Below are 19,261 nucleotides of genomic sequence, written 5' to 3'. Positions count from 1 at the left end.
CAATGACGTTTAGAGAAATGACCTATTTTATGGCTGCATTAGAAACATAATTAACTGAAAGGCTTATTTTTTTCTTTAGGTAATGATGCAGAGAAACTTAAGTAGCAGAAGAGTGAAGCAATGAAGAGCCGTGAAACAAAGGCAACAGAAGAAAAGGACGAGGGGAAAAAAAATGAAGAAGTGGTTACCATAGCAAAGCCAACATCAGCTTTCTTGAGGGCGGGGCCGTCGTTGGTACCGTCTCCTGTCACTGCAACCACCTGTCGGGTTTCGCCCACTGTGCTGTCGATGATGCCTGATCAGCAGAGTGAAACAACAAGAACCTAGTGAGTGCATGATCATTCAAAAAAAGAAGGGGGAAAAAAGTAGATCCATTTACAGCAGCTTGACTAAAGGTTTACATATACACGCAGATTTAAAGCAGCTCAACAGTCTCCTGTCAGAACAAACCCACCTTTGACCAGAGTGTGTTTGTCTGTGGGTGATGATCGAGCCAGAACACGCAGCTTGGGCCAAACTTTGTCCAGACGCTCTTGTTCCACCTAGAAATGACATGTTTAAGTTTCAAATAATCTTTTTCTAGCATATAAAAATAACCATCCCAGTTGGGTACAGAGCAATAATGGGGACTTGGAGCTTCATCTTTAACTGGACAAATCTGAGCACTTTACTGGGCAGAGCAAGCAAAGCATAAGTCATAAACCTAATGCATGTGTTTGAATTTGCCTCGAGGCCATTTGCTGTGTCTGTCCTATCCAAATAAAGACAATGTCCGAAACTCCAGGACAGGCAGTGAGAGAAACAGCCAACTGCTTAAGAGTTAAACTGATTAATTGGTTAATGGGCTGCACTGATAGTTCTATAAGCTTTTCTAGATTTACTGAGCACTCAAAGCACTTTTTATGCTATGAGCTGCATCCATCCATTTACACACACTCATGCAGCACTTTATGTACACAAACACTCACACACTGATGGATGCATCAGGGGCAATTTAAGCTTCACTATCCGTACAATCAGTAAACAAAGCTCTCTACCTCCCAAACCCCCAAAAATCAGCTGATATAAGCTTAATGCAGACAGATCAGTTTAACATGATACTGTTGTAAAGAGTGCTGTGTGGACGGTATCAGCTGAACAGGTAAAACACTACCAAACACAACATCTCCCTCGCTCTAATAAGATACCTATAAGATACATTAGGAAACTTAATGTTTGCTGCTTTTGTACATAAGCCTTTGGAAGGGGGTTAACTCAGGGCCGTCAGGCCACCAGAGATGTAATGGGCTAGTGGAAATCTGGCCTTAGCAACAAAGACTTATTGGGCCGTATTGACTTAATTTGGTGGTTGTTTTGAGTTCATTTCAGAGTCATTTTCTGGTCAAAGCTTCTTCTTTTTTTTTAAACTTAAATGCTCATATGAATGTTGCTTGCAGTTGGATTATTTTTGTAGACGTTTTACCTCTCCCTTGTCATTTCTTATTTGTTGGTTGAACTCTTTGCCCTCCAGACACAGGAAGTCCTCCCCAGGCAGCAGGATGCCACACTTAGTTGCAATGGCACGAGCAGTGTTGATGTTGTCTCCGGTAACCATGCGCACGGTAATGCCTGCACGCTGGCACTTAGAAATAGCCTCGGGTACCTGGAGGAGAGTCAGAACAAAGGGACTTGAGCATTTTCACAGTAAAAAAAACAACCTTGAAGATGAATGCAGAGTGACAGAAAAGATGAAGATGATTTTGAGTCTGAAACATAAGGAAGGACCCCTTGCCTTTAACCCAAATAAAAAAAAAGTCACGAACATTCTGTTGGTTGTTTCTTCAGCGTCTTAAAAGATGTTAAAGAAAGAGTTTATACTGCAGCAGAGCTTGTGTGTAAGAGGTCCAATTCCAGCAGCAGCAGATTTTACATGAGAACCACTGTCGTTGTTCTTAAACCCACCCTGAGATTCATTCATCTCGGTCTGGGAGAGGTGATAGTGACTACACAAAGGTACACAGACGAGAGAGGTGCTGACTGCTTCTTATGCTCCTCAGGTGGTCTGACTGATATGACCAGAACCCAACAGACGGCACATTTTTTGCTTACAAATACATACAAATGTTGCACAGTTCTCATTTAAAGTGCCTCAGCCAGGGTGCAGCATACTGTTTCCCTTCCTTAAGAATGGCTTCTTAACAGCCATCCTTCCACTGAGACCATTTCTGACGAGGAAGTAAACAGTGGATCACCTGAACGGCCAGCTTCATCTCTCTATTCCTGTGTCAGGTCTTTTTAGGCATCCCACTTCTTTTTTTGTCTTCTGCGTCTCGCTTTTCCTCATAATTTTAAGGACATATTACACAACATGCCAAGATATGCAGAGTTTTCATCTCTTTGGGAATCAACTTGTTGGAGCAAAGATTTTCTGCTGTCAAACTATAAGATCGTTGGGATTTTTAATGGATTTGGCTAAAGAAAAGGTACAGATGTGTTTTTCTTACAGGCTGTGAGTAACAAAGTTCCCAAAGACACAATTTAAAATTGTTTTTTTGCTAAGTTGTCTGCTATGTGTAGACACAACGCTGGTTCATTACCTGGAGTTAGTGACCTACGAATCATTCAAGCATCAAAATGCACCTGCTAAATTGCTTAAGAAACAAAAAAACATTCTCTCAAAGGTTTATGTACAAGGGCTGGGCTGAAAATGAGTGAAAAAGCAGCCAGTGTTCAAAGAAAAATGTTAAAAGAGCTTCAGAAAGCCTAGAGATCTATTGCTAAAGAGCATTTTTAAAATTAGTCTGGCTCCTTTTGTAGCACAATGTAAAGAAATACTGGGTGGCTCAGGACTTTGGCGCAACACTGCGGACACTTACATTAATTATAGTAAAATGTTGTAGGAAATGCTCTATGAATGGTCTGCATACATTACCCTTTAAGTTAATGAACCAATCAGGTTAAAAGGGGATCCTTGTGTTTCTTAACTTTCAGCACTGACTGCTTGATTTTGGGGTTACTTGCAGTTACAAAAACACTTTTTCTGAACATGAGGAGAAAAAATTATTTGTAGCACAAAGCCAAAATATTCAGTCTTGTGCCCATCACAAGTTGTGAAGAGATAAACACTGTGCTGCTGATTGACTCCTGCTGCTCTCCGGTTATTTCCATCCTGTTGGTGATCTTTGTGCTCTGACATTAAAGCAGCAGGCAGCAGCACTGATGCTTTCTCAGCTTCATTACAGGCCTCATTTAACACTTCAGAGCATCCGGACTGTAAGATCTGGCTAGGACAAACTTCGGTCTTCATGTTAGGAGAAAGTTAATGGCATGCTTACACAAATATAACAATATAGTCAAGAGCAGCCTCTCAGATGAGTTTCAATCTCAATGAAGAAAATTTAAGCTCCCTGTTTGGTCTGTTTAACTTATTTTTGCATCATCAGAAAAAACAAGCTGCACACCACAAACTCTGATTATCCCGTAGATCTACTGATCCCTACGTGAAGTCTGGATTATTGCAGGCAACAGAAGCAGCAGCCTCTTACTGCTGTTTAGTAAAGCAACAAAGCTATTTCCGGCGCTTTTCATGTGAACAACTGATTGCAACACTATGAACGTCTTTGAATAGGGACCTTCTGGAAGTGTGAGAAACAAAAACACACACAAATCGCACAGAGCTGTTAGCGAGAGGATAGGGAGGAGGACAGCGGGAGGTAGAAACAACTGGATTATCTGTCAGTCTGCATGCATAGACAGCTTATCAGTCCTTTTACCTTTTTTCTAGGCAAAGTGGAAATTATGTAAATTCATCTCCCATGAAAATACAATATTTATCAAGGCACTGGGATGTGACATATGACTGAATGGTAATTATGTAATCCATAATTACAGTGTGTTTCTTGTTGAATAACATCATGGTCTCTTCCTCTCTGCTCTCACTGACTGTTAGGTTATCCACACTTCAGGTCAAAAGAGGAAATGACACATCGTGAATAGAAAAGTCTTTTTGGTGAACAGCGAACATTGTTTTATGTTCAGCCTTTTTATTCGGAGCTGCGGTTTCGCATGGTTAAAACAGATCCACGATTTTATCTAAACAGCGAATCACAAACAAATCAGAAACAAAAAAACGTCAAAACCATATAAGACGTGAAATGGTAAGCCCATGCAATTCCATACTAACCACCACTAACCACTGAAGCTGCCATGGAAATCTATGGAAAAATGGTCCTCATATCCCTTACTCTGTGACTTCAGTATAGTTTCCTGATAAGTTTATGGTCTCAATGACTAGCTTCAAACTATGCTGATCACATTAAGAATCAGAAAAGAAGATCCCTGTCACATTTCAAAACACCAACATGGCTACGCTGAAACCATTCACCTTGGGGTTTCATAGCAGTCTGGCCAGTCGCACAGTCCTCTTTAAATATCTTCGTAAAGGGGGCCCTCTATGGTTGTCCTAATGTTTTTGTCATATATACACAAAGCGATGGATACTCTTCCAACAACAAGGTCAGTTTATGTGCAAGTAGTGCCTATGAGCTAATACAGATCTGGCTGTCAGCAAAGAAGCCCCATCCACCTGTTACTCTAACCTTCCGTTTATGAGGGGCAGCCAATGAGAGGAATGGTGGCTGCACCACAGTCCAGTATAAAAATAAATCAGGATTATTTTCACCTGTGAATCATGCTAAGCTACCACAGTGGTATTCAATTGAAGTAATTTGGACCAAGAAATGTGCATTAACTTCATATTTAACTGCACACATTCTTAGCTAATGGTGGAATGGAAAGCTGGAATGGTGGCTGGAAAGCATGTTGGTGCATTTGTTAGCACTGTTACCTCACATCATGGAGGTTCCTGATTCAAACCCTCTGATTGGCTCGGGGCTTTCAGAGGACTTTGCATGTACTCTGATGTCTTCCCAGAGTCTCAAAAACGCATGTTAACATGCAGGTTAATTTATGCTTGTTAATTAGCCACAGATGTGAAAGAATGCTTGTCTGCTTTTCTGTGTAAATGCTGTAAAGAACTGGCAAACTGTCCAAGGAGAAGTCTTTTCCTCAGCCTATGACATCTGGGATAAGCTCTAGCCTAATTAAAACGATGAATGGAAACTCTTTTTATAACTTTAATATTTTGTTTATATGACTGCTTTGCAACACAGTGTTTTCAACAATGCTACAGAAATAAAGATTGGGATGTTTGGCCATAAACACGCCCAAAGAGGAAAGGTGAAAATGATAAGAATAAATAAGCTGTATAAAGATTCTTCAGCAGGTAACATCGTTGATTTTGAAACCTGAAGGCACATTGGCCAACATGAGCTGTTAACTACAGAGAGCATTTTGATCGGTGGTGCTGTACCTCAGGTCTGACGGGATCTTCGATCCCCACCACGGCGATGCAGGTCAGTTCGTTGAGGATGTCATTCTCAGCGTCCCAGTCTGGCTCTCCAGCCTCAGCAGGAAAGTCCCTGTAGGCCACACAGATGGTCCTCAGCCCATCGCACGCCATCGGCTCAATCACCTTTCGCACCATCTCGTCACGGTCCTTGGGCTTGAAGACACGAGGCTGGCCCTGGGCGTCCAAGATACGAGAGCATCTGGGAGAAGACAGAGAATCAGAGGAAGTGAAGGGAGATTATAAAGGTATACCAAAAGGTTACTGTGTCCACCCAAGCAGCCATCTTTCCTCAGACTGTTTGTTCTTACTTCCTCAGGATGATCTCTGATGCTCCTTTGCTGTACATCCGGAAGCCTCCGTCAGCGTTCTTTAGCACCGTGCTCATGGATTTGCGGGAGGAGTTAAAGGTGTAAACCTTGTAGAGTTTCTCTTCGGGGACTTCATCTCTGATTGGCTGGTAGTCCCTCTTCAGCTCCAGCACCAGGCCCAGCAGAGCACATTCAGTTTTGTTACCCACATGGCGAGGTAAGCCGCCTTCTTTCTCCGGGGGCTGAGGAGCGAGAAAAAGTTTGGAGGTGCTTAAACATGATTAAAGTTACAAGCAAAGCGGGTCACTAGGAACATCCAGCGGTTCAGGTTTGTTTGATGTTTGCTGGTTCAATCAGAGAAGCTTGGGCCTCAGAATTAATCAAATTTGAATCATTTCATTGGGTCTATACACACAAAACAAGACCATCTGAAGAACACAACGCTTCTGTAGCTGCAATTCAGGTACATGTGCAGGTTAACAGTAACTGTCAGACATGTTGGTGCCATGAAACAGGTTTAATACTATAATTTAAAATCACTTAACACACATGGTGACACATATCTAATAGATTAATATAATAAATTATATCAGATAAATGATTTTAATTAAAATGTTAGTATTCATTTTTCTTGACTTGACATGAGCCAGCGTTAGCTTGGGTTTCAAGTCCAATATGAACACAGCGATGTACTAGGAGATTTTAGAGCACTTCATGCTTCCATGTGAGGACATGCGTTATGGAAATGACAGTTTCCTTTTCCAGCAGGAGTTAAAACCTACACACAGTGCCAAAACCGCTACCAAACGGTTTGTTGACCATAATTTTACTCTGTTTGATAAGCGAGCCAACTCCACTTACTCTGAATCTACGGGGATATTGTCAGGGAGAGGAATGTCCAATATAAAAAGAGCTGAAGGCTGATATCAAGCACTGCGGGCTTCAGTGACACCTCAGCAGTGCCACAAGCTGATCATCTCCATGCCACACCGCACTGATGTTGTAATTCGTAACTTGAAAAGCATCCAGTGTGTAAATGACCATAATTTTCAGACACCAGACATTTCTGTATTGCCATAATCATCAAAATGAAATAAAAAAAGGGCTTTATATCTAACATATACAAAATATATCAGAGATTACTTTTTTGAGATATTTTCATTATCTGACTACCTCTTGTTTTCTCTGTCATGATGACACTCGCTATAATAAAACTATGGACTACCAAACACTAATAACACTACATACTAGTGTACATACTGTAATAAGAATACAGTACTTTGATCTGTAAAATGGATGGTTACTGTATGTAGGTAATGCGTTACCACTTTCTGCTTGGGGTGTGGACAATAAACAGAAGGACAGAAAGCTCCCAGAGCGAATGCTGCTCACATTTATGCACACCTGAGGCCAAATTTTCAGAGTATGGCAAAGTTGTATGTTTGTGAAGAATGCGATCAACAGTTTGTATTGGCTCATAAATATACACTCAATATAAGAAGGGATGATGCTGAATCTCATTCATTAGATTGTGCTCAGATTTTTCTGGTATGTTCTTTGCTTAGATGTTTTTTCTCCTGTGTAATCATCAGGAAACATTGTCCCAACTATAGTTACTGCCTCAGGCAGGCACTCATGTTGCAGTTTATATGCTTGTCAGTCTATACTCATAACTTGCGTAGTGAAGACTTCCATTAATAAAGCATTTATCACAGCACAGCTTCTTTCTTTAACATAAATGAAATGTTAGGCCCATAAATAACTGAATATTCTCTGTTTATTATTATAGATGCTCCAGAGCCAAATAATTGCATTTGGAACACCTGAGTGTCACTATTTGTCGATGTGATAGTTAAAGACTCACCAGGATCTTGGTGGTGTACGCTGAGTTGATAGAGATGCTGTTGACCATCATTTCCAAAGTATCCGGCTTGATAGCATCTGGTTCTGGGACAGTCTTGTAGTGCGTATCGCCGATGTATGCCTGCACCACTGTCATCCGATTCATAGTCAAAGTACCCGTCTTGTCGGAGCAGATAGCCGTGGCGTTGCCCATGGTTTCACAGGCGTCAAGGTGACGCACCAGGTTGTTGTCTTTCATCATTTTCTAAGGGATGGACGATGAAGGTGCACTCATTAAAACCTCAGCGTCTCTGACATGATTTTGAGAGGATTCTATTAATGTTAAATTTACATAATTCCCTCCTGCTCACCTTGACAGAGTAGGCCAGAGAGATGGTGACAGCAAGCGGCAGCCCCTCAGGGACAGCGACGACCAGAACTGTCACACCGATGATGAAGAACTTGACAAAATACTGAATGTAAATGGGGGTGCACTCAGCTAACCACTGCCGACCCTGGACCCCAAAGGTGTCGATCACAAAGTAGAGGATGAGGATGATAACTGTCACCGCCGACATGATCAGACCTGGGTGGAACAAGAGCAGTTTTCCATTAAAGTCAAGTAAGCTTTTTTTAAGGGTTTTAAGGTTTCTACAACACGTATCTTTAAACCTTCAGTTTCAATCCTTTGGGACTGAGGCTGTTCTTTTGTTGCTGTGTTCCCAGTTTCTATGGACTCCTGTGTTCCTCCATCTCTGCTAACTTGTTTAGTCTCTGTCTTCATGTAATTTTGTAGTTTACTTTTAAGTTTTTCATGTACCTGGTTCTAGTTTTACCTCCGGCTCTTTCCTCCTTTGCAACTGTTTTTCTAGCACTCATCAGTTTTACCTGTCTTTAATTACTTTCCATTGTTTCATGTAATCAGTCTCTGTCTGTATATAATCTTGTCTTTCCATAAATTTTCAGCTGTTAGTAAATAAAGGCTAATTGTTTTGTTAGCATGCCTATCTTCTCTAACCATTTTATGTCATGTATGATGTTATAATCTGGGTGATCCATTACCTATTATCTTATTTTGTATTCAGCAACTTATACTCACATTTTAAATTGACTTACTTGACTGATCTGCGCTTCTTGTCCACATTTCATACTTTTACACATTTTTTTCTAAGCAGAAGACACGTCTGCAGTGACAAGTGCAAAGACTCACAGGACTGTTAATGTTTACCTTTAAATGCTTAATTTAATGACATTGTGATCATTATTTGAGTGACGACATTTGTGTGTTGAAGAACACTGTAAAGGCTTAGCTATTAACAGCCCACCATGACTGTGTCTGCAGCGATTAATGACACTTGTTCAGTGAACCTATTCAAGGTTGTTAAGGTTAATAAAACCAGCGTTCCTGGAACGCAGTGTGTCTTAACTCATGATGGAAATACAGCTGCTCAACTTCAGCTTTCTAAAGTTGGTCAATCTTAGTGCATTTTCAGATTGTAGTCCCCATTATTTGCTCAAAAAAAAAAATCCACCTGAGAACTGACGTAAAAAGTATCCTTAACTTAAACTATCTTTTTTTCTGATTTCCTGCCTCATTGGAAAGGCCGGAATGTCCTCTATTGAGCACATCAGTAGGGTAGCTCAAATAAGTCAAAAGATATAGACCAAAACCAAATCAGAATCATGTTTATTGGCCAAGTATATGTGCAGACACATACAGGGAATTTGGTTCCGGTAGATGGTGGCTCTCAAGCACAGCAATGTAAATCTCACACACACACACACACACACACACACGTGTCCATCCATCCATCCATAAATGTCCATTACAGAGGACATTTGGAGAATATGGCTTAGTTTATTAGGTTTACGTGACTTGTCCACATTAAGTACTGCAGATTCAGTCACATTCAAGTTATTAAAAACCTTCTTTTATTTAAATTAGCATTTTTTAAGCAAAACCAACCTGGCATTTTTCACAGTGCTGTGGCAGCACTTTTCAGATCTCTTGTGGTGCTTTTAAAGATGATCTGATGAGCAGTCCTGCTGAAGACCTGCTGGCAAACTCTCCCTGTGGTCTAGCCCTTTGGGAAATATTTAACCACACTGTCCCCAGTCTGATGCTACTACAAAATAATTTTGATTGCATGTCATCCCCTTTGCTTTCCACGTCTCTGTTTCTATAGTCAACTACCAAAAGAAAATACACTTTAATCTTTAATCTATTTACACTTTGGTGTCTAACTGCACTGATTCCGGACTGCCAACACTTGAATATGTCTCGCTTGTAAAAAATTGAAAGGTGGTTAAACCATGATATTTAATAGGGCAGTGAAGTCTGGATGCCTGTAACCAGACAACATCCTGAATATCAAACAGGTGAGGGGAAGTAACAGAAAATTCCCGTTTGTGTTTCTGTACTTCATCTCTCCTGTCAGTCACCTCCAGTCAAAGTGTTTGGCCCAAATTCTATTTCTGTTCGGTAATGATGTCCTGAAAACCCCTTGGTGTATTAAGGTCAATTGAAATGACACAGAAAATGCTTTCAATTCCGGGATGAATCGTGTCCCCAATAAAAAACATCCATCCAATAGAACTGAGTGCATTTTGACCCTCAGCCTCTTCGTCCCTGCGCTGCCTGATCACTTTGTGTGCTATTAGAGGGCAAGTCACCCTTTTTCTCAAATTTCGTCTTTGTGAGAGTCATGTAGCAGCATAAGTTTCATTTCTATGTATCTAATAAAGAGACTTGTTTAGGATCTACTAGCCTGTAAAGAAATAAAACTGCAAAGATCCTCTTAGTGTAATCAAAAAGAGACAAAACTGCCTTTCCAATAACTTCAGATATGTCTGATGTTGAATCAATCCTGTAGATATCTGGGTTGAACTAACAGTACAGTCAAATTCAGGCACCTAATAATGAGTAGGATCACATAATAAAACAGCCAGTTCATTTTATTAGTGATTCTGTACATTTTATGCTTTATTTATCAGTTTCGACATCCTTTGGTATTGTGACTGCGTTGAACTGCAGCTGGAGACTCACCGCTTATAGCTGTAATATACTGATAACATTAACTAGCCTTCACAGAGGCTGGCAAGGCGATGCCGTCAGACATGATCACAATGTTTACTTAGCTCAGGGCACTCTGAACTCTTTTGGCAACAGAGCTGATTTAATAACTCTGGCAATCTCTTACATTTTTATTTAACACCATCATTCAGAGGCAGAGCAGTAATACTTAACGTATGACTCAGGAACCAACTCAGGATTGCCACAGGACGTTGGCTGGCCCACAGACATTTTATAATTCACTAAATAAAATCTACTGAAGGGGTTCCAGCTATGTTTAATGCTGTACAGAGTCCTTCAAAAGTAACCAATTCAATCAACTGCAGCTAAAACGCAGCAGCAGCAGCTTCCAAATATGGTAAAATGAATGACTTGTCATTCTGGGCGGGTATTCAAGTTAATATAGATAAGAAATAAGGAAAATATAGGAAAATGTTAAATATTATGTGAATACAGAAAACTACCACAACACTTTGTCTTCCTGGTGAAGTAACACTTTAAGTTTATTCTTCTAAATGGCAAAAAACAAACAAACAGACCACTGCATATCAACTGTAAGCTTTCATCGGGGTCTGATAAACACATAATCAGTGTGAATTAAATTACAGTAATGCTAACACTTGTGTGGAGGAGATTACCCGTAGCTAGTGCTATGGGTAATCTCCATCACAAGTGTTTGCTTGTTTAATGTTTATTAACCAGCCTCTGGTCTCCAGTGATTGTGCAAAAGTGGTCCTCAGACAAAGCAGCGCGAGTATCCCTGTTGTAGGCTCCCAGCATAAAAAAAAAAAAAAGAAGACGAAGGAGAGAGGTCCCATCAGAGTTTCACAGTAGTTTAAAAACTCAAATTACTGACATTCATTTGTGGCTGTTAAAGTATTCTTAATAATCAGTTAAAGTTAAACCTCAAAATCTTTTACAAAACTATTAGCTTCATTCATTTTGGCATGTCTCTTTAAATGTGGTCTACAAAACTGTGCTGACTCGACTTTTACGTTTTTGGAAAGTGAATTAAAAAAAATAAAAATACTCCACCCCAGGTTGAAGCTAGACCAGCAGATTCCCCTCAACCGCCAGCCTTTGTTCTAAGCTAGGTTAAGATTGTTCGTGTGTGTGCGCGTGTGTGTGAGCTACTCACCAGCCTTCCCAATCTGCACAGCTAGTCTGGTCAGTTTTCCCTGAAGCACAGACTTCTCCTTCTTGGTAACATTGACCTTTTTCACTGGTTTGACCTCTTCCTTCTCCTCAGACTCAGCGGCCTCTTCACTCTTCAAAGGCTGTATCTCCAGAGCAATGCCATCCTGGGTCTTGGCTGTTAGGATGGAGGCGGTAAAAGGAGGAAGCGGAAGGTTTTACGGGGAATGACAGAAGGAAGGAAGTAGGGTTCGAGGTGGTGAGTAAAGACAGATGAGGACAGACAGAATAATGGAGAAAATTGATGGTAGTTGGAAAAGGAGGAAGGTTTTGGATGGGAGCAAAATAAAATTTGAATGAATTAAATTGATGTTTAATTGGCAACAAAATAAAACACAACGAGGGAGCAAGGTTCAGGAGTGGTTAGGGGATGAAGGAAGAGAGGCAGAGAAAACGTTACAGAATCAGTCTGAGGGAAAGCTGAAAAACGACAGGACGAGTTTTCTCAGAAAACAGAAACACTTCTGACTCCTAATCATTACATGGTGAACCTTTGGCTGAATGCAGAGAGCAGCATTTCATCGTTTTATGATCACACAACATTCATGATAAAAAGGTCCAGGTAGCTTTCAGAGAGTGTCACAGACGAGTTGGGTGCAGCAGTTCATAATGAAGTGCAGCAGACAGAACAGAAAACAGCAGATACAACAGTGAGGATTTAACACGGGGCTGTCAATCACACACAATCACACGCACAATCACGCACACATACAGTTTGTTTGACATCAGAGCTCCGAGTTTGAGATCTGAAGTCTGATGTGCAGTCTAGCTTCGCGTCCTGCTCGACGGCTCTGCTCTGCTTTTGCATAAACAAACTGTGTATTTGCATTTCACTTCATCAGCTGTGATCCTGTTTGGACTGTAGTAATGTATGTGGAGCGTTTGTGATCTGTTTGATCTCTGCTCACAGCGCATTCAGCTCCGCTCGCTCCATCCGCTGTTTGTCGTATTTCCATACCAAAGAAATATGAGCAGGTGATGAACGAAAACAAAACAGAGCTTCTCTAATCTCACACACTGAGGTTTGATATTTGTCCTCATGAACGACTGAGCTGACAACTCTGACTGGATGATTTTATCTGAAAATTCCTTCATTTCCATGTCATGTTATTCACAATTAAATACTGGAAATGCTCTGCTGGGTCAACAAACTGGGGCAAAATTACTCAAATTTACATCATTAAAACTATTCAGACTGACTGCTGGTAAACATTTCAACATCAAATATGGAACCAACATTTCCAACAAATCGTGGATATAAAGCAAGTTAGACAGATGACCAGAAAGTAACAAGTACGCTTGTATTGCTAAGGTTATAGCTCTACTGCTGTGAAAACATAACATTTATTCAAATTCTGAATTTTAGTTAAAAAAAATATTCAATGGAATGAACCAAAGGAAAAAACAAAACAAAAAACAATCCAACAATAATAACGTGAACTGGAATGAGGAGTAAAACCATGTTGTCCAGTTTTGCTTCACTTTTGCAGAAAGTTTCAGCAATAAGTTTGAAAGAAACTGAATTAAATCAAACTGAGATACTGAGCCTCAAGCAAGAACCGATTTAAATGTTTTTAAGGGAATTGATTCTGTTTTTCCTTTTTTCTGTCAAATATACAGTCAGTTTGCGCAGTCCTGTGAAGTACACCCTATAACCCAGCAGCTTTAGCATTTCACTGTGTGACTTTATCAGCTTCTCACATCGTTGTGGAGTAATTTTTGCCCACTCTTCTTTAAAATGTTGTTTCAGTTTATGCACTTATTCAGTTTATGAACTGAAGTTGATGTTTGGGATCATTTATTTATACACGTCTCTTAAGTATTTTTCAGTCAGGTTAAAGTCTGGACTTTGATTGGATCATTGCGGCAACCTGAGCTTTTCCTTTTTCAGCTATTCTGTTGTAAATTTACTGGTCAAGCTTTAGCCGTCAAACTGATGGCCTCAGATTTAACTTTGGAGTTCACAGTCGACCCAGTGACTGCAAGGTATCTGAGAAAAACAAATCCTCAGCCCTCCACCACTGTGCTGACAGTTGGTATGAGGTGTTTGTGCTGATCTGTCCAAATGTGGCGCTGTGATTCACAGCCAAACATCTCCGTTTTGGTCTCATCTGTAGAAACCTGCAACAGTCTTTTTTTTTTTTTCAAATCCTCTTTTTTGTTTATGCAGATTAACTTTGAAATTCTTATGACTGACTGACATAAATCCTGGTATTAGCTGGTGAGAAAAGATGATGTTTGAAATGTGTTGTATGTATATAGTGAGAATCTGAGCCCAATCTAACAAAAAAACTGAAGATTTAAGATAGAAACATTAAAAAAGTCCCTGCATGAGGCTCCTTGTCTTTAACGGCTATATTGCCTTCTAACCTGGGTAAAATGAAAGAATTTGCATGCTCAACAAAGCCAGGAGTGTCGCCCTAACATGTTTTTTGTCTGACCACTTTTATCCACTCCTCAGTACCACCACCTTGCTCTGAGTTTCATCAGGTTGTTAATGAGAAACCCCCGACACAGATTATTTCCAGAAGGGAAGTAATTTCACAACAGCACGACCTCAACAAGACATTTAACATTCTGGATGTGGGGATGGGTCGGTGTTAAACCGGGAAGCTGCGGAGCCTTATGCACATAGTCCACTCTGAAGACAAGCCACAACATAGAACTAACTGACACAGCTTCACACGAACAGGACTGAGACCCACTGACCAACCACAGAAGTGTAAACAGGCGCAGCACTGAACCATGGGAGAACGCACGGCGAGCAGAGGGGAGGGGGTGTCTGACAATCAAAAAGTAAAGCAAGTCAACAAACAGAAGATGAACTCAAAGGATCACCCCAAAAAAATGAAAAACAACAGCGATGCAGAACCACGACAGAGAGAGACAGGAGGAGGTAGTGGAGGCTGCAGAGCTATGGAGGCTGCAGGAGACTTCAGCAAGGCAAAAAGGAACAGAGGAGAGAATCAAACAGTGCCTACAAGACAACATGAAGTCCTGAGCAACACCCTGCGAGGAGGCAACAGTGAGAGAAATGAGAGGAGTCAAAAGGGAAAAAGAAAACAAACTGAGGATAATACACAAACAGAACAGACGACAGCCCACAGCCCACTGATACTGCAAGGGTGCAACTCCCACATCCTCGCTTCAGCGCCCCCACCCGCAAACCCCCCCGGCCATGTCTGTTTTCCCTCAATACTGCCAAGAGAAGCTTACATTGACCACAGCATGTTAAAATGTGATTTAAAAAACAAACAAACTGTGGGGTATTTTAAAGGTGAAACATCAGATTCTCAGATCCTTCTTTTGCTGCTGCACTTCCTGCACAGATGTTTCACATTAAAAGCTTTCCAACCGCTCAAGGGACAAACACCCACATGATATTAAAGTGAAACATCTGCAGGAAGTGTTGTGATACAAAGGGTAAAAAAAAAAAGGAAAAGCAATTATTAAATAAATGATAAATAAACTATATTAAAAATGAAATCTTTAGGTTTTAAACTAGAAACAAGCTATTATGAGATGTGACCTTGGGCTTTTTAAAAAAACGTGCAATGGGATACTTAATCAAAAGACAAGGGTTAGACACCTTTGTCAGCCCATTTGTGGAATCTGCACCTCCCAAGACACCTGCAGTATAGGGTGTCACCACCATAGACAGTATAAAAGATGGTAGCAGCTGACCAGTCTAAATAGTGCCTCAAAGTAATGCATCAAACATGCATTACTTTTAATGGCCAGTAGGGTGTGCCTCCTCTGGTTGCAATAAGACTTTAGGTTGTCTAGAAGAAAACAACACTCGGCTTCCTCGCACTCTGACCTCAGTAAAAACTTTCCATATGACTTTATGGCTCCACTGCTACTTTCAGGTCACACTGAAGAAAACAGGAAGTTCATTTCATAACTTATGGTTGGAAAAAATAAGCGGCTGGAAACATGACTGATGGGAGAACTGGGGCTATTTCACGTAGTTAATGTGCTGCAAAACTTGGAGCTAAAAAAGGTGGTGACAAATGCATTCAGGGCTTTAAGGTTCATAAAAATGAGCAAAGATGTTCCTAGAAATGTTGTCCAGCTTGTGTTTTTCAGCGGAGGTCGGCTGTGACTGCAGCACTGACTATAATTTCCGTGTGAAAAACAGTGATGAGCATCCAAAAGCTGTGTGTGCGTCTTTCTCTGTACATGAAGAAGCATTCTGTCTGCAGCAGATGCTTTAACCATGGGAGGTCTGGATGAGGGGAGTGTGTCGGTGTGTGCGTTTAAATGTGTGTGTGTGTGTGTGTTTGCTGAGACAGCTTGCAGAGGAAGCTGGCCATGTGCTGGAACACCCAGGACATGGAGGGCATTTGGCTGATTTTGGAGGTTGCCGCAATGACGTCATCAGCAATCTCACACACAGTCATTAAACCCATTAAACAAGGACACCTCAGAGGTCAGAGCAGTATGTTAGGAGTTAGTAACCCTCACTGATGGTCTCGCAGCCCAATTCTGACCGTGAACTGAGAGACTCTGATGAGGGGAAAAAAGGTGTTTAGCAAGCACATGACTTACATTTAAGAGATTAGTAATAACCGTTCAATGTTTTGTTTTTTTTCTTTCAAACAGAAAATAGCGATAAAGATCCCAACAGTTGTATAAGTTAGTTTGCAAAGTGCACACTGATAACATTTACAAATCAGTAGTGCTTCCATGTTTGTTTGAATATTATGAAAACAACCTAACTTGTTTCTGCAATTTAACTTTTTTTTTTTTTAGTGTGAATGTCTGTTGAATGTTTTGTGACATTTAAAGATTTGCTGACCAAACAAGAATTAATCATCATTTGAAGTCCTAGCTCGTTAGTCTGGCTAATATTTAATAACAGGCCTTCTGCAGGCGATTAACCATTAGTGTGTCTCCTTATAGACAAGTTAAGTAAATCTGAATGATTACTAATTGATTGTTGTTTTTAACATTATATACTTCTGTTTCTTGTTGACTCTTGTGTATGCGTGCACCTGAAGCTTGCAGGCCTCGCTTCTGTGTACTCCTTAGCAACAGGTGTCACCACAAAAACATGCCAATGGGTGTGATGTCACTTTTGGTACACGTTCCTGTTGGCTAGTGCGACAATGAACTTCCTGTAAGTGATCATAAATGACTTGTATAACCCACGTCTTATTTTTGTTTTGAGTGCTGCAAATAAACGTGATTTACACAAAGATAACCACTACACTCACATTTTTAAAAATTTCCCTGTGGCTGATTTCTCCCCCAAACATAAATCATGTGCTTCCAAAAAACATGCCCTGCTTTCAGGGTTGAGGCATTAATGCACTTCTACAGGGCGACCGCAGACTCGGCTGTTAGAGACTTGAAGGTTGAGAGTTGCACCCTTGGACAGGTAAAGCAAGGCGAGAGAACGTCCCCCTTTATACAGCAGAAAGAGAGAGAGAGGGAGAGAGATGGACTGGACACTCCCCTCCTGCCGCTGGGTGAAGGGTGAGGAGTGGGTGAGTAACAGGGAGGATGGAGGGACAAAGCGGGACAGATGGATGAATGGAGGGGTTACCTTTGTTGCGATTTTCGGGGGGTCCTTGTTTTTTACCTGTTCGGACAGAGAGAGAGGGCGGAATGCTGATAAGATGGCTCAAAGGAAAAATAAGATCAAATCAAACTGAGGGACAACACAAAGTTCAAACTGATAGAAACCCACAGGTGTGTGTGTGTCGTGTGTGTGCCGTGGGCAGGAATGGACGAATCAGAGGAGAGAGACACACGACTTCCCGCTGCGGAGAACCGATGGCCAACGAAATCTAAAGTTTTAAAAATATTCATCAGAAATTTAAAATGTGGTTTAAAAGTAATCAGGCGATCGATTTCTTTGTACTTTCCTGAAGCTCTGCATTACTCTGTTTCTATCATTTATTGTGAGAAGGTAGACCTTTCAGGAAGTTGTCTGTCTGTTTTTGAAATGACACTGAATTCATGTTATTGATCATTACAATACAATAACATGTAAGACCCACTAGTGTGCTCGCTTCTGTATTTCACTTCACTTTATGCAGTGTGAATTCATCTGTACCAGCACACTGTGGCCTCTTTTAAAAGGTAATGCTTCACATGGTACATAACATTGTTAATATGATACTTTATCTAAGCTTACTGAGGTTTTGTTCATTATGTACATCGTTAAATAGACTGCATGTTGGTCTGTTCTGACACATTCTTGTAAGCTGCGTTATTTTCAGATTATAAAATATAAAAATATATATATAAAAAAATAAGTTGATATTATGGTCATTTATTTATCAGAGTGTGGATTTTTAAAAATTTTTTTACTTTAAAGTGGAGCGTAATGAAAAATGTTAAGACTCAATTATTTCACACAATTATTGAAGGTTGTGTGATGTGAATAATCAAATCTATGTTAGCACGTTCACCGCATTGATTTGTTTCAGTACTGCCTCAAAAGGCTGCCAGCACAGCTGCAGACTCTGTGATAAACAGTGACCACGTTTACATTTTATTTTGAAATTCGTTCCTTGTTTGAGCAGAAAGTGAGAGTTAACAGAAAGCTTTGTTTTTTAGGGCACTCCCTTTGTAGAGTGGTTGTGAGATGCTCTGACATGCATCAAAACATCATTTTATTTTTGTCTGCTGATTTTCTTGAGGTCTGATTTTTTTATGTGACTAACAATGCGTTCACTTCCTGCCAAGATGCCGTCTGTGTATCCTCATTATGTGCATGATGTTCTGTGGCGTTGGTGCCCCGAAGAGCCAGCCAAGGTAGTCTTGGAGATAATGTTCCCCTTTTATATCCCTAATGGTCCCCTTTTAGAAGACTTTTAGAGGATAGCAGTATGGCATTGATTTTTCTAATCTTTTATTGACTTTTTACTTTTGCTTTCATTTGCTGGATATGTATATTTTTGTTTATTTATTTATTTTTTCAGATTTAATCCTCAAAAAAGTATTTAGGCTTAGGAAAGCGTTGCAGTTTGGGTTAGAAGCTGCATCTTTATAACAGTAACCGTGCACATGTAAAGATAATAACTTGAGAGTTACAGTCACTCTCACTAGTGCTAAAACTCAGTGTGTCAGGGCACACATGCCAACGGACACTTTGTGTGTAAACGAGCCATTCCAGTGGCTTTGACTAAACAGCACTAATTGATGCGCTGTGGATGAAACTGGGCTGTCTGAACTGGACTGCTGAATCTCTAAAAGGGATTTTATTCACCCCAAAAATGACTGAAAAGCTAAACACATGGGCTGATGCTGTCTCTGAAATTGATCTTAACGAGGTGTCATGTACTGATTAGACACAATAAAGCACATCACAGGTGAAGTGCAGGTCAGGTACGTTTTCCTGCTAATAGGAAGTTACCTTCCTGCTGCAGTAAAACTAAGCTGTCTGCTTTTATTATGAAAGGAACTTTGGCAAGGTCAGAGCTAAACAACGCACACACACAC

General features: G+C 40.5%; 1 protein-coding gene across 8 annotated transcripts in view; it reads right to left on the bottom strand.

The window, feature by feature from the left end:
* LOC102302991 (plasma membrane calcium-transporting ATPase 1) overlaps positions 1-19,261 on the bottom strand; it is a 142,348-nt gene that overhangs the window by 27,195 nt on the left and 95,892 nt on the right. For 6 of the 8 annotated variants that reach the window (XM_042218962.1, XM_042218959.1, XM_005917796.3 and 3 more), the window contains 9 exons: positions 17,358-17,393; positions 11,751-11,924; positions 7,911-8,125; positions 7,562-7,804; positions 5,698-5,939; positions 5,351-5,588; positions 1,463-1,642; positions 455-542; positions 189-295 (listed from right to left, as the gene is read on the bottom strand). In XM_042218962.1, the coding sequence (XP_042074896.1) occupies positions 189-295; positions 455-542; positions 1,463-1,642; positions 5,351-5,588; positions 5,698-5,939; positions 7,562-7,804; positions 7,911-8,125; positions 11,751-11,924; positions 17,358-17,393 (1,523 nt within the window). The remainder of the gene's footprint in view (positions 1-188; positions 296-454; positions 543-1,462; positions 1,643-5,350; positions 5,589-5,697; positions 5,940-7,561; positions 7,805-7,910; positions 8,126-11,750; positions 11,925-17,357; positions 17,394-19,261) is intronic. The other 2 variants (XM_042218961.1, XM_042218960.1) reach the window with 1 other exon arrangement.

The sequence above is a fragment of the Haplochromis burtoni genome, unplaced genomic scaffold, assembly GCF_018398535.1.
Source record: "Haplochromis burtoni strain Fernald_Lab_line unplaced genomic scaffold, NCSU_Asbu1 Contig_26, whole genome shotgun sequence".
NCBI lineage: Eukaryota > Metazoa > Chordata > Actinopteri > Cichliformes > Cichlidae > Haplochromis > Haplochromis burtoni.
The sequence above is the reverse complement of the archived record's forward strand: the minus strand, read 5'-3'. Positions and strand labels throughout refer to the sequence as shown.